Source organism: Danio rerio, chromosome 9 (genome assembly GCF_049306965.1).
Source record: "Danio rerio strain Tuebingen ecotype United States chromosome 9, GRCz12tu, whole genome shotgun sequence".
NCBI lineage: Eukaryota > Metazoa > Chordata > Actinopteri > Cypriniformes > Danionidae > Danio > Danio rerio.
The window spans coordinates 40,065,530-40,081,451 of record NC_133184.1 but is presented as its reverse complement, the minus strand read 5'-3'; the positions used below and the strand labels follow the sequence as shown (position 1 = coordinate 40,081,451).

General features: G+C 35.5%; 1 protein-coding gene across 3 annotated transcripts; it reads left to right on the top strand.

The window, feature by feature from the left end:
* The first annotated feature begins 516 nt into the window (after positions 1–516).
* Positions 517–15,203, top strand: ccdc93 (CCC complex scaffolding subunit CCDC93). 3 transcript variants are annotated; one of them, XM_009304844.4, is made up of 24 exons: positions 517–621; positions 1,572–1,685; positions 1,767–1,861; positions 1,990–2,101; positions 3,394–3,492; positions 3,567–3,623; positions 3,789–3,889; positions 5,299–5,328; positions 5,588–5,624; positions 6,258–6,356; positions 6,466–6,516; positions 7,867–7,953; positions 8,527–8,640; positions 8,721–8,783; positions 8,854–8,927; positions 9,419–9,500; positions 9,578–9,652; positions 11,230–11,301; positions 11,387–11,495; positions 13,932–14,014; positions 14,220–14,257; positions 14,398–14,482; positions 14,602–14,715; positions 14,814–15,203. In XM_009304844.4, the coding sequence occupies exons 1-24, from the start codon at positions 538–540 to the stop codon at positions 14,868–14,870; spliced, it is 1,932 nt and encodes a 643-aa protein (XP_009303119.1). In that variant the 5' UTR covers positions 517–537; the 3' UTR covers positions 14,871–15,203. The 3 variants fall into 3 exon arrangements, 2 of the variants coding, with proteins under 2 accessions (XP_009303119.1, NP_001035414.1); XR_012385015.1 differs by lacking the exon at positions 5,299–5,328 and having other exon boundaries at positions 9,578–10,577; positions 11,122–11,301; NM_001040324.1 differs by lacking the exon at positions 5,299–5,328 and having other exon boundaries at positions 528–621.
* Positions 15,204–15,922: the final 719 nt, after the last annotated feature.

Sequence of the window (15,922 nt, the reverse complement as noted above, 5' to 3'; positions counted from 1 at the left end):
CCTATGACAAAGGTTAATAGGACTTAGCAACAAGCATACTTTATCTTTTGAGGGTATGTGTGTGTGTGTGTGTGTGTGTGTGTGTGTGTGTGCACAGAATAAACAAACTCATAAAGGATTAAAACCCACATGAGAGCATCCCTTTAATATACTAAAATCATACAACAACAGAAGAATATTAATAAGTAAATTGTTTCACTGTCTTACCATAGTGCGTTTTCCTCACCTGGGTTTGGAGTTTTATCCATTCTGATATTTCACATTTCTGAGCTCCTGCCAAAAAACAAGCATTAAAACTGATACAAAACTAAAAATATGTGACACTCAAAACTTTCTGTAACAAATGATGCGTCTTGATGATTTATCTGAACTTCTTACTCATTGCTATTATTCTAGTTAGGATATACTATTTTCGTCTGGAATATGTAATATATTATTATGTTGTATTTGTCAAACACACAAAAAAGTGTTTAAATCGCTTTAAGGAGACAAGATTTGCGTCACGTTATTCTCCTCACGTGACACATCGTGATCATCATGGCGGCCACCTCTGTCTTCCAGAGAGTGAGAACGGGCTCGAAAATAGGAGCACAGTATGATCAGGAAGGCAATCTCATCAAGGTAAACATTTCATATTGAACATTTAAACCATTATCTCAGCTCGACTGCCTTTATTGCAGTTATTTTTTATTGTTTTAAGTGTGTGCATTATGTCAGGAAGCCAGCCACTTACTAGTCTGTTAAATATAAATATACATACTGTATTTGTCTTATTGTTCAATAGTCCTCGTTTATATTGAATCGAGGACGAACGCATATGCCAAGGTAGTGTTTTTTAAACTTATTTTTTTTAAGAGAATGCAGCAGTGATATGAAGGTATTATGCATAAATAACGTGTAACAACATGTATAACGTTACGTGGGATCTTCTACTGTAATGCGTTTTAAATTCAGATGCTGCTGAGTTACCTTACGAAAGTCAATCATGTTTTTATCATAGCACTTTAAACTAAATGTTAGTTTATGTATTTACTATCATGAACTGAATATGAACAACCTTGTATAGCATTTATTAACCATAGTTCAACATTTACATACTATTAATATCTAGTTGTGTTTGTTGACATTAGTTAATGCACTGTGAGTTAACAAGAGAACTTAACAACTCTATTTTAATTAACTAAAGTTAGCAAAGATGAATTAAATTAAATGCATTGCTCATCTTTTCTTCATGTTAGTAAATACATTATTTTTGGATTATTAAACTAAAGTTCTACTATAGTGCATTTTTTTCCTCGTGATTTTTATTTATGTACTATTTTACTTTATTAACTACAGATACCAATGGTTAAATATGTTTTGTGTGGTCAAATCATGGTTAATTTGTGGTTATAAAGGTTTATCTACAATAACTATGATTTTAGATTTTTGTTTAAAACCATGGTTGCTTTGCATAAGGGTTGTTTGGATATTTTAACTTTCCGTTTTTTTCAGAGACAAGTGATAGTAAAAGACGAACAATAAAATGTCTGTGTTTTAATTTGCTGAGTCACATACTGAGTGATTGACAGGTGGAGACCCGTGAGGATGAGGAGCAGAATGTCAAGCTTGCAGAGATTTTGGAGCTGTTGCTCGCAGCTGGTTATTTCAGAGCTCGCATTAAAGGACTGACACCATTTGACAAGGTAATACTTTACACATCTACTCCAACTACTTGTTTTACTCTGCATTCGTTTAATCCTGAACTGTCTCTGCTTTTACGTTAGGTGGTGGGTGGACTGACCTGGTGTATAACCACTTGCAATTTTGACATAGATGTTGATCTGCTTTTCCAAGAAAATTCCACCATTGGTCAGAAAATGTGAGTGGTAGGATGAACAACATTTTGCCACCTAATATAGGAACATAAGAAGACAAAAAAATAAAAAATAAACGATTCTCCTTAAACTAAACTGATTTTTTTTTCTACATTTTCCCCCCTATTTTAAGTGCTCTGACGGAAAAGATTGTGTCAGTTCTGCCCAAAATGAAATGTCCTCACCGACTGGAGCCTCATCAGATCCAAGGGTTGGATTTTATCCACATCTTTCCTGTTGTACAGGTATGGACTATTGTACATCTACTGCAAGGGTCCCAAAATTTTCTGCCTGCAAGCCCTAAAATAACAATGCCAGTCCCTCGCGACTCCCAAATTCCTCAGAAATGGTCATCATAAGTATACAAAAAGTGCAACACCTAACAACCATATAATTTTTATAGTCATTTATTAAATTGTTGTTAATTTATTAATTTGTTAATTTGGTGCCATAAAATCAATCTGCTGCAGCTGACACTGTTGCAGTGTTGTTAATCTAATTTAAACACACCAATCCAATGAAAAACAAAATTAAAGGCTAATGGCTTTTCATTTGCATTTGTTTTTTTTTTACTAATATAACTTTTTATCTTCTGTGGGTTATGGTTAAAATATGGTAATTCTAATAGTTTATTAAAATCTATTTGATTTTGGAAATCACCAAGCGACCCCCCCTGTCCCATGACCTCTACTTTGGGAACCACTGATCTATAGCACCTAAATGAGTTTCTCTTATGTGCACCAAAGATTTAGTGTGATTAAACATACAGTGAAACAGACACACGATCCTTTAGAAATGACATTAATATGCGGATTTGGTTCTCAATGAAAAAAATCTTGTTATTATCAATGATTCTGCTGCTTGGTAATTTTGTAGAAACTGTGAAACACTGTTTTCAAGGTTCTTTGGAAATAGAAATAGAGTTCTGTTTTGAACTAAACATGACTTTACAGTCACTTTTGATACATTGAATACAAAAAAAAGTTACTGATCTCCAACTTATAATGGTGTTTTTGCTTTAAATTACTTAAAGGGGACCTATTGTGCAAAAATAACTTTTATAAGGGGTTTATACACAGTTGTGTGGAATTAGTCTGTAAAAATAACCAGCTTTTAATGGTAAAATGTATTCATGTAGTTTTTTTAAAATCACAATTGATAAAAATAGTCTGCAGAAACACTTTGATTGACATTCTCCCTTTATATGTATCATCAGAGAGGGGAAAACCCCGCCCATTAGTGGACGTATTTTTTAATCTGCCACTATCCCGACACAGGAATTCGTGGCTCCGCCCTCTTTTGAAAAGCACAATCTCATTTGAATTTTAAGTGACAGTCACCAAAACTGTACAATTATGATTAAAGCCTAAAAGTGGCAGTTTAAAAGTTCTAAAACATTATTAGTGGGGTATTTTGAGCTGAAAATTTACAAACACACTCTAGGGACACCAGAGACTTATTTTACATCTTGTAAAAAGGTGCATAAAAGGTGGCCTTTATGTCAGTACTTACAAGGCATCTTTTGTGGGGTCTGTAGTGGCTGGTAAAGAAGGCGATTGAGACGCGTGAGGAGATGGGAGATTACATCCGGTCATATTCCATCTCCCAGTTCCAGAAAACACACGCGTTTCCTGAGGTAAGAGAGAACACTGCAATACATCAAACCAATAATTTACAAACTGCATGTCTCAGTGAAGGTCTGTGTTTCAGGATGAGGAGTTTGCGTCGAAGAAGGATAGAGCCATCAGCACGGTGGTGAATGTGTGTGTAAGTATCCGGTTATCTTTTATTCATCGTCACCATGAGAATTGAAGAGGGATGTTTTGCTGAATTGAATATTCCTGCAGTATTGTGGCGTTATTTCCTCTCTCTACTGTATATTTGATAAGAGAATGTAGTGGAGTAAGTTGTGTATTATGTGTTCGGGTGCAGGAAGTGTATGCTCCTCAAAGGCGTTATAAAAGACAAGAGGATGCTGGTGAGCTATTGGATGAAGAGTCTCGAGTTCATTCCACCCTGCTGGAGTTTGGCAGGTACTTTCTACTCCTTCACAGGGTTAAAGCACTTCCCACTTTCATCATGAATTAATAAATGGAAGTAAACCAAACATTGTTGTTGTGTACCTACTGTAGGGCTACTGTAGAGACATGAGGGGTTGTTTATAAAGGTTTGGGGTCAGTAATGTCCTGGGGTCCATTCTTCATAGACCTTGCTTAAATAATCTAAGATAGTTTGGCAGATCCTGGATCTTTTAATCTTGATAACTGATCTCTGGCTAATTTGGTTCTTGAAACAAGTTCGCAAATCAGATTAAATTGTCTGGATAAACTGATCTGTGACCCCTGTGTGTGTTGTGAAGGACAGAGCTATCGATCCTCAATCATGATCAGCAATGCAACGATTGGCTGACGACACAGCAGTGTAATGACATCATCTGATTAATATTCAATTACCCATGTGAGCAAAGATATATAAAATGCGCAGTAAACTGTTTGTTAAATATGACGCCCAGTAACTTTCCACCTATGTTGTGGGCTACAGGCTTTACACTTTCACACTGCAAATAATGACTTTCTTTTTCTTTTTTTGTCTTGTTTCTAGTCCACATCTTTAAAAATTATTAAATCAAAACATATTGCCTTGTTTTAAGAAATAATATGCCAAAATTAGGTGAGTTTTACCTTGAAACAAGCTAAAGAATCTGCTAATGGGGTAAGCAAAAGAATCTAATGTCAAAAGGAAAAACAAGATTATTTTGCTTGCCTCATTGGCAGATTATTTTACACTACAATACATTTATTATAGTATTTATGATAATGGCCCATTTAATTAATCAGTTCATGCATTTACTGATGAGCAGACAATGAACAATACATTACATTATTTTTTTTATCTTTAACTTAAATAAATTAATTCATTGTTTGTACTTGTTACCTTACAACTAATGCTATCAAGCTCAACTCTAAATTTTATTCTAGCATTAGTAAATGTTGAATTATGAATAATAAATGGTGTACAAGTATTGTTCATATTTAGTTTATTTTAGTAAATACAATTACTAACATGAACTAATGGACATTAGTTTTTAGGGTTACTGAAATATTTTAACATTATAAATGCCTTCAGTTTCTGGATAAAAGTATTAATTTCTTTAAAACATTAAATACAGTTTTGAACAATAATGTATGACAACATTAAGTTGGATATAAAAACTGAAAATTGTATATTCATCATTAAATTCAGTGCCAGTTTCTAGCCCGATTCTCCATTTCTCATTCATTTCCTTCACTGGTTTCCCTGCTCACTCTTTCAGCATCTCGGTTTCAGATGGAAATCTCCATTAACAACATCTATTAATTCACAGGTTTCTATAATCTTCATCTTACTCTTTACTTCCTCCCTTTTTCTTTCCATCTGCCTCTTTCATTTCACTCATCACCAGTCCATGCCTTCTCATATCGCAGTATATGCAGTGAGTATGATTGGAGTTCTGGGAATGGGACAGATTGGCTTTGCATCAGCTGCATTATTCTCTTTCATTTTGCATCTGCCCAAGTGCTGTTTTTTTTTTTTTTTTACACGTTTGTTGCATTGGATTGTTTGGTTAATTTATAATTTCCTGTCATGTGGTTGTGTGCTGCCTGTAGTCTGGTGTGTTCTGAAAGAAACTCGCCATGGGTCACATGTCGTGTGTAATCTCAATATGAAGCATTTGTTTTCTGTTTTTCCAGGCGCTATGGATTCAGCAAACAGTCTAAATCAGGCACTGTGAGTATCAGATTTTTTCCCTTCATGTCACACTAAAAAGTCCAGTAAAAGAAGGTCACGATTAAGCAGCTGATTCACAGGTCCATGGATGAAATAGATACAGTTAGGAAAAGAAACCTGAAATTGAGTTATGCTAAAATTTGATAGCTTGATAGTAGTTTCACAAATGTTTTATTTTGTTTTTCTGTGATTAATTATTTTAACACCCGCTGTTTGAAGTGGTTATTTTGAGGTCAAAGATCAGACACGTAATGCGATTTATAAAAATAAAATAAATAAAAATATATGGTATTGAAAATTTTACATTTTAATAAATGGATACTAAAATTTTATGAAGTGACAAACAAAAATCCCTAATTTTTCATGACTTGGACAAAATATAAAAATAAAAATTCCCTGACATTCCATGTCTGGAATTGACCTTTTAAATGCCGTGATATTCCAGTAATCGTGTAATCCTTTAAGCAAAACAATCAAGTGAAAATGCTGACAGACTTTGAAGATTTTTGTATGCACTGACCCTGGAACAGCCCCTGTGGTGTCCATCTGGGTGTAATAGCTGACAGATGGAGAGAAGAGCCTTGTTGTGTTTGATTGGATGTTAGTGCGATCATGTGCTGGTGTTTCTAACAGGCGGTGGAGCAGAAGCAGGCGTCAGCTCAGGGTACACAAGGCGCGCCTCCGGGAATGACCCAGGTGTCTGAAGAAGAGGATCTGCAGGCCGCAGAGGAGGTCAGTGAGGCTCATATGAATCTTCATTTGTTTCTAATTACTCCCTCTTCATCTGACCAATGTTCATTTTTCATCAACCAATCACAAGTTCTGTTTATTGTTCTTTCAGCTTCGAATTAAGGCCCTGATGACTGGAATGGCGGCCATGGCAACAGAGGAGGTACATTTCTATAAACGACTATAATGATAACTACATAATCATCCATACCAGCGGACATTATTGTGATGTTCAATGTAAGCACGCAAAGAAGCTTTAAATGCTTGAGCAAAAAGGAAGCAGGCAGGATTCTGATTGGCTGTTAAGTGTTTTTAGCCTTCAGCTGCCTTTTTATAATAATTCCACCGATCATTTTTAATGTGAAGTCTGCTGTTCCTTTATATTTAGAACTATACAATTGTTTCCCTTTTCCTTAACCCTTTGTGTACTGTTTAAGTTGACTACCCTTTTTGTTGTGTTCAAGGAAGTTTTTGCCCTATTGACTTCTCTATTATGACGACATCTTTTTGATTCAAAGCTTTGACAGCATAATAATCATGCATTTTGGATTGGTGTTTTTCCCTGTTGCGTAGAGGTAAAACTTTTCATTTTTACTGTCGATCATCATCATCATCATTTGGTACCATTAACCCTTTAGATGTGCCTGTGCAAATATGTTTTCGACTTTTATATTGAGTTCTATAGAGTAAAACAACAAATTATTGTGTGCGCAAAGAAATACAATTACTATGAGCTAAGAGATGAGCTGCTTGTTTTTTTTTCCCCTTAAACATATAAAGGTAAGTGCGCAAAGGTCTCACACAAACACACACACTTTACTCCATATAATTGTATAATTTTAAGCCAGACACTAAGCTTTTTTTTACTGCAACAGATGATCAACAGTAAAAATGACAAATTGTATCTCCTCAACAGAGAAAAATCACCAACAATCAAGAATACATAATAATGTGGTGTCATGAATTTGCAATCAAAAATGTCTTTCTAAAATAAGTCAATGGAACCAAAACAGCCACCAACATAACAAAAGGGACATAAAATTGCCAAGTGTATTGTTAAATTTTCAGAGCATTTTCCCAAAATATGTGTCAAAATAAAATTTGTCACCAAAAATCTTTCCATTTGCTCAAACTTAAAAGTTAAATCAGTTTTTGAAAGCCCAAATTAAGACTCAAAATCACCCCAGAGTGGATGAAAACATCTCCAACAGCACACAAGAGTTTAAAGGCCTCTAAAGTTTACAGTTTAAAAGGATAGTTCACCTAAAAATCTAAATTCAATCTATAGAAATCTTCAGTGGAACATAATGACATGTAAAACATGTCTTGGTTGCATTTGACTCCCAGCATTCTTCAGAATTTGTTTTTGTGTTCTGCTATATGACAATGACATGAGGATGTAGCATTTGATTTTTGAGTCAACTAATCTTTTAAAAGCAATGATTTGGGCATATGGGACCTGAATTCCTTCAGTTTGATTAATTTAGATTTTTTTTTCCTGTGTATTTTATAGGGGAAGTTGTCGGCGAGCACAGTTGGACATATTGTTGGTCTGCAGTCTGAGGAGATCAAGCAAATTGCTACTGAGTATGCAGAAAAGGTGAGCAGCATAAAATAACCTTTTACTCTATAACCACAGTGCTTTCAGTACTAATGTATTCAACTTTGAACTGATTTTGGCTCTGGTCTGCATTCTGGATCTGTTTATTCTCAGCAGTCAAGAGGGGACTTTTTAAGATTCACAGAAAATCTTGTCGCACACGATGGGCATATATTTAAGATTTTATTCACTTGAGACTGTCCAATTTGAGCATATCAGACAATTGTATTATATATTTAATAACGTTAATAACATTTAGCAATGTTCTCATTTCTCCGACAAATATATTAGCTCAGTTTGCTATATCAAGCAAATACTTTAGCTCACTCTGTTGTTCACGGCGACCCAAGTTCATTTCCCACCTCAAGGTCCTATGCCGATCCTCTCCCCCCTCTCTCTGCTACCATGCTTTCCTGTCTATATTATCTACTGTCATGTCAATTAAAGGTGAACCCCATCCCCCACAAAAAAGGATATTTGGACTAATTGAAAGTATGGTAGTGTGTGCAATCCTCAGTCTGCACAGTAACCATTTTTTATTTTCAAAATATGACTGTATTTGTTTTTGAACAGGCGGAGCGCTCTGTGGAGGATCGGCCGGAGAGATTTGGGCCTGTCCAGCAACACCGGCGTCAGCTAGCATCACTTAACAAACAAATCACTCAAAAAACAAAAGAACTGGAAGAGGTAAGACCGCTTTTTTTTCTTCTGTTGATATGACAAATTGTTTCTTCTGTTTGTTTGAATATTTTTTTTTTCTTCCCCAGCTTCAATCCAAACAGCAGGAGGTCAGATCAGCATGTGAGGATGCTAAAATCAAACTAGCTGAGGTGAGGCAGGTAGACACAAATACTGACCGATAATGTTTGACTCTGATTGTTAATGTATGTGTTTTTCTAGGCCACATCGCAGACGGAAAAGCTAGAGAAAGAACTGAGCTCACTGGAGGACATCGAGTCTCAGGCGGATTCAGTGTAAGTAAAGCACAAAGCCTACTTTCTAGTGTGCTCATCTCAGGCTGCTTGTGTTTATCCTGATTTGAAACTGAAAATTCTGCCATCATTTAAGTCTCTAATTTTTCCAAACCTGTTCGACTTTCTTCTGTTGAACACAAAAAAGGAGATATTTTGAAGAATGCTGAAAACTTGCAACTATTGAATTCCATAGTTTTTTTTTTCAGTCAATGGTTACAAGTTTTCAGCTTTCTCCAAAATATCTAATTTTTTAGTGTTCAACAGAAGAAAGAATCTCAGGAAGGTTTTTAATTACTTGAGGGTGAGTAAATTTAGCATGAACAATCCCTTTAAATCTTCATCCTGCTCCATTTTCAAGAGGTTAAAATCATCTCGTTTAGCTGTGTATGGTGAAATGTACTCGTTTTATTGTTTAAGTGAATGATTACTCTGTTCTATATAAATGAATCAAATCAGAAAATCTAAACAAATATTGTGTCTTGTTCTTTCAGGTTGTTGGACAAGCTTCGTGCTTTGGTGGCCATGAATGAAAACCTGAAACATCAAGAGCAAACATTCCGATCACACTGTCGTGTACGTTGCCAATTGATTTGTCCAGTTTTACTCAGTAAAGATGGAAGTGCTTCATTAACAGTTATGTGTCTGCACAGGAGGAAATGACCCGTCTGCAGCAGAATATTGAAGAGCTGAAATTGGAGTCTGGAGACGATGGGGATGATAAGAAGGTTGCAAATGACTGTCTCAGTAATACACTGATGCTTTTTGCAAACAAATTTGTTGTTATTGTCTACACTGTCATCTCAGCTGATTTTAAATGCTCTTCATACACTGCAAAATATGCTTTGCTTAGATTATTTGTCTTGTTTCCTAGTCCAAAAACTTCTTAAATCAAGAAGCATTTTTTAGACAAGCAAAAAAAGGTCTTGTTTTATGAAATAATATCCCAAAATTAAGTGAGTCTTTCATTTTAACAAGCAAAATAATGTGAAAACAAGCCAAACATCAAACAACACCAAAGTATTTTACTTGTTTTCAGGAAAAACTCACTTAATTTTGGCATATTAGTTCTTAAAAACAAGATGAGAGTTTTTGCTTGTGTAGTAAAAGCTTCTTGATTAAGGAATTTTTAGACATTTGGACTAGAAACAAGACAAGAAAAGGATTTTTTGCAGTGAAGGAAGCAACTCTTTTGGGTCATCAAATGTTATGCTAATAGTGTGATGTGCTAATTAGCATAAACCTAAAAAGGATATCTAGATGCAGGTTTATATCTGTGCTTTGCTCTTTTCACCATCTTGGATAAAATTCCATTACCTTTTTCAGCAGTCTTGGAAGTGTAGATAATGCCAAAATTAGGTGAGTTTTTCCTTAAATCAAGCAAAATAATAAGCGCAAACAAGATTACCTAATTGGCAGAGTATTTTACTTGTTTTCAGGAAAAACTAAATTTTGGCATTTTTTATTTTCCAAAAACAAGACAATAGTTTTTGCTTATTTAGAAAAAGCTTCTTGATTAAGGAACTTTTAGACATTTGGACAAGAAACATGGCAAGAAAAGGATTTTTTGCAGTGAAGGAAGCAACTCTTTTTGGACGTCAAATGTTATGCTAATAGTGTGATGTGCTAATTAGCATGAACCCAAAAAGTTAAGCTGCGTCCCAAATCGCATACTTATGCACTATTTTACGCCATTTTGTAGTATAAATAGTGTAAGTAGTGTGTTCACATTGAAAACTCTCAAAATAATAAGTGCACTTCAATTACCCGGATGATGCACTCATTCAGCCGCTAAAATGAAGTGTGTAATGATGGACACTTCACGCACTCAACGACCGCAGGTTTGCTTACGTAGCGGAAGGGGCGGAGCGATCGGATGCACATGTTGAATAACTTTATTTATTTTGGATAGTGAAAGCAAAATTCTCCTACGAGAGTGATTATAGCGCCTCCGGATGGTAAATGCGGCAATACTCACGGCAGGTATTACTTGATAATTCAGTCGTTTATTTCACTGATTTGGCAACAGTCAAACGTCATCAGGGAAACGGTTTGAATTTCCGCTTAGTAAAAAAACATTAGTGTGCCATTTGGGACAGCACTACATACATATACTATCCTGTTGAGTGTGTAAGTGCATAAGTACATAGTGCATGAGTGCATAGTGTATAGTGTGCCATTTGGGACGCAGCTTTAGTTTATGTCCATGCTTGGCTCTTTCCACCATTTTGGATACAATTCAAAACAGTTTTGAAAGTAAGTGTAGATAATCTCTTAGACTCACCCTCTGGATGTGTGTTTGCAGGAGATGAACATGTTGATTGATCAGCAATACACTGCGGACAGAGAGAAGCTACAGAAGATCCGTCTACTCATGGTAGGTCAAAGTTAAACTGATTGTTTTACTCCGCAAATGCCTTTAAAAATTCCTGTAACAAATTCTGTTCTACTGCCTCCTGCAGGCTCGGAGAAACCGTGAGATCGCCATCCTGCAGAGAAAGATTGACGAGGTTCCCAGCAGAGCCGAGCTGACGCAGTATCAGAAACGCTTCATTGAACTGTACAGCCAAGGTGTGTTGTTATACTTTAAAGTCCATTTATTAATTTTCCTTTAGGCTTAATTCCTTTAATAATCAGAGGTCGCCACAGCGGAATGAACCACCAACTTATCCAGCGTATGTTTTACACAGCAGATACCCTTCCATCTGCAGCAATGCACTGGGAAACACCCTTACACTCTCATTCACACATACACTATGAACAATTTAGCTTACCCAATTCACCTATAGCATGTCGTTGGACTTGTGGGGGAAACCAGAGGAAACCCACGCCAACATGGGGAGAACATGCAAACTCCACACAGAAATGCCAACTGACCCAGCCAAGGCTTGAACCAGCGACCTTCTTGCTTTGAGGCAATCGTGCTACCCACTACACCACCGTAATGCCCCACTTTAAAGTCCATTTGAAATTAAAAAAATCTTTTTTTTTAATCTGTTCAAGTCAATTCACTGAAAAAAAGTTTGTTTTGGTAAACTTCAATGAAAGATTTTGGTTCTGCCTGTGGAGTGGTGGTCATTCTAAGTTAATGTTAGTTTGAAGCCTTCAGCCACAATATTCTTAACCACGCACCTCTTACTGTAAGTTTGCAACAAGGAAATGATGTGTGAAAAAAAGCCCCGCCCCCTACTCAATATTCCATTTCAGTTGGAAGTTCATCAACATACTGAAATAAAAGTTGAGAGGGGTTGCACAAAAATGGAATTAAGAAAGCCAGGATAACAGAAAAAGCATGGCTTGATCTAGTTTAATCAGGTCCTCGATGAGGGTGAGAACGAGCTGCTATGTCAAGCCAGGATAGGAGTACATTTGCGGTATTTGTTAATCGATCCTAGAATCAATGATGTATGTATAAAACCCGATGTGCAATCACTCAGGCAACTCCCTTTACTTTCATTCAGGGAATTGAGAGAAACATGAGGATGCGTATTAACAAATTAAATTGTTCACCTTGTCCCAAATGTGACCAGTGAACGTTCATGCTACTGATGAATTTAACCTGAAGATTATATAAAACACCCAATATTGCAGATTTTTTTAATCTGTTTAGTTTATTTTATCATGTTTATTTAATCATCTATATGATCATTCATGTATCACATTTATTTAGAATTTTTTCCCTAATTGAGTCTATTTAATCTATTATACGATGTTTCATCATCAATTTATATATATATATATATATATATATATATATATATATATATATAGAGAGAGAGAGAGAGAGAGAGAGAGAGAGAAACTGTTTTATTTAAATGCACCAAAAATTAATATCTATATTCACTGTGAAATAGATAAAAATATTCAGTTTTAAAAGGGGCTGTGCTCATTTATGCTGAGCACTGTATATGTATTTTTTTTTCTAATCATTCATCTATTTTTCTCTCTCTTATCTAAATCTCCCCATATTTAAATCTGAAATGGATAAATATGAACATTTTTACAGTGATTGCGAATCACGAATAAATATACTTATTTCTTAATTATAATAGTTAGAAAATATATATAAATAGCAAAGAGCATTGAGTGACTGTAAAACACATTCATTTCATGCAGCATTGACAACGAAAGTAACCTATAATCATTTTAGCCTGCTCTGGAGCAGGATAGCTGCAAAGATTAAATCTCCACAGTAATTTAATTTAGTCTGCTTTTATGCAGTCAAGGCTAAATTCAGCCAGGATAGCCTCAAAATCCCAGCTTAATCTATCATCTTACCTTTGTGCAATACCTCTTTGGTTCACACAGACTTTGTCTAATTAAAAAATTCACCAGATCAGTTTTTAAAATGCATGTTTCTTTTTTTGACTGTTATATATTCTTCTCTCACATATTGGTTAGTCTTAGGCTGGTATCAAAGTTCTTATTCCAATTATTGAAGCTTTTATCATGGTATATATTTAAGAGGTATAACCAAAAATACATTGTGTGTTGCTTTATTGTATATACATGTTTAGAGTGAAAAATATTTTAAATTAAATTTCAAAAGGATTATAAAGTACAATAAGAAACACTTCATAATAACATAGAAAACATCAGTGCATTAAAATTAAGTTAAAATAGCCATAAGTTGTTAAATTTAATAAAAATAAAACTGAATTTAATCAAAAAAGATTGACTTTTTAAATGCATTATTAGGTTTAATAAATTTTGTAGTTGTCAATAAATTGACTTTAGTTAAACCGACTGTACAGTTTACTAACAAAAGGCCTATAAACAGTCACATTATTTTCAATGTTGTGGGTTAGATTAACAAGAAAAAGTTCCTGTATGAAAACCAATCACCTATTAAGTCTTCAAGCATTTGGTGCTGTGATGAATATTCTTTAAAGGCACTCTAAAATTTGAAGTAATAAATGCTCACGATATCGTGCATGTTCATAATTATGATTTATTGAGTATTGATGTGTCTAGCTGATCTCTTTATTTCTCTTTACTGTTTTTCAGTCTCAGCAACACACAAAGAAACAAAACAGTTCTTCACACTCTACAACACTTTGGACGACAAGAAGGTTTACTTGGAGAAAGAGGTATCAGTTCAGTTTTGTGTTTAGTTGTGCTTTTTTTTTTTTTTTTTTTAACTCATTATCTGGCCAAGAACCAAATTGATTACAGAATTCATAAGTCTTGTAATAACTTTGAAAAAAAAAATCAATGAGCCTTTTGACGTGTCATTCAAAAAGTTCTAAATTAAAGTTTGTGCCCTAGAAATAAGATGTTTCTTTTCTTTAACAGGTCAATCTGCTGAACTCAATCCATGATCATTTTCAGCAGTGAGTATCCAATGATTCAAGTTCTAGGATCCATGTAAGAAATGTAGGATGCACAGATAGTCTCAGTTGCTTGATGCTTTGACCTCTTTTCTAATGGGTCAGGCAAATGCAATAAATAAGGTGTCCACATATGTTTTTAGGGCCATGGCTTCATCAGGAGGTAAAGAACAGTTTCTCAGACAAATGGAGCAAATTGTGGAAGGAATCAAACAGAGTCGCATAAAGGTACCCAAATATGCTTCTGTGGCTCATTTCTGTTTTGCACTGTCGGTTAAATTTCAACTGGTTTTACCTCTTCAGACTGAACGTTTGTTTTTTTTAAACGAGTGTTTGTGCTCTTAAAGATGGAAAAGAAAAGACAGGAGAATAAGATGCGCAGAGATCAGCTGAATGATGAATATCTGGAGCTGCTGGACAAACAGAGGCTCTACTTTAAAACGGTTAAAGACTTTAAAGAGGTAAACACATAGATCTTTAGCTTTATAATACCCCTTCCTCTACACATTACATCAATTGTCTGAATTGAGAAAACTGATTTCCATTCTTGTTTGTTCAGGAGTGCCGTAAGAATGAGATGCTGTTGTCTAAACTGAGGGCTAAAGGAGCTTCATAACTGCTGGAGGTCAAACACACGTACTCTCCCATGTAGCACTTCAAAACACACTCGCATTCCCTGATGTTTATATTTTACTCTACTGAAGCCTCATGCTGATATCACATCTGCTTTCAGAGAGAAACACCCCACCTTTCAGTGCATGTGTGTTAACCTGAATTGTTCTAGGTTCAGAGACTATTATACTGTTGAACGTTTTGTGCCTTGATGCTGTTTTCTTTAAACTCATGATGTATATAGGAAATCTGCTTACTAATCCGCTTTCTTTTTGTATCTGTGATCAAAATCTGCTGCCATAAGACCAAAATGCATTAAAAGAGAAATGAACTTGCAGAGACTTGCATTTACTGAATGAACAGCCGCCTTAAAGGAAATATATAGAACAAATTTAACAAAATACTGAACATAAAAACAATTAAACTCTTGTATTTAGAATAATGTTAGTATTTATGTACTGCTTTTTAATTAATAATAAGATAAGTCTTCACCAGTGGTGGATGAAGTACACATTTCAAGCACTTGGGTAAAAGTACATATGCCCTGATGCTACGTTCACACTAGAAGCGGAACGCGCGTCAAGCGGGAGTGATTTACATGTTAAGTCAATGACGCGCGAATCACTCGAGTTCGATTATCTGAACTACAGCGGACATTTGCGCCGTGTTAACCAATCAGGTGTGATGTAGCACCTGTTGTCGGTGTCCCGGGGGAAATCCTCCAGCCGACACCAACAAAAAGTTCATCAAACTGGGCTGGGCTCAGTCAGAAGCACCGCTGAAAGCCTCCATCAGCCAGGTTCAGTTTCTGGAGGAGTTTATGAGCTCACAGAGCTGGATGCACCTCTGAAAGGATGTAGTGGACTCAGACACGACCCTTAACGTATTGAAATTGTTTTTCAGCCTTCATAAAAGCACATAAACACTGTTATTCTTTTCATAAAATCCATGTTAGCCATTTAGCTATGAAGCTAGAGTTACCGGGCAGACAGAACCCCTGCCCATTACGCGAATCCGTATCTGTTCTGAAGTGAATTTGACGCGCGAATGAAGCGA

Coding starts and splice junctions, on each gene's coding strand:
- ccdc93 (XM_009304844.4), top strand. CDS start 538: ATGGCGGCCACCTCTGTCTTCCAGAGAGTGAGAACGGGCTCGAAAATA. Junction 3,493..3,566: donor AAACACACGCGTTTCCTGAG/GTAAGAGAGAAC, acceptor TCTGTGTTTCAG/GATGAGGAGTTTGCGTCGAA. Junction 3,624..3,788: donor GCACGGTGGTGAATGTGTGT/GTAAGTATCCGG, acceptor GTTCGGGTGCAG/GAAGTGTATGCTCCTCAAAG.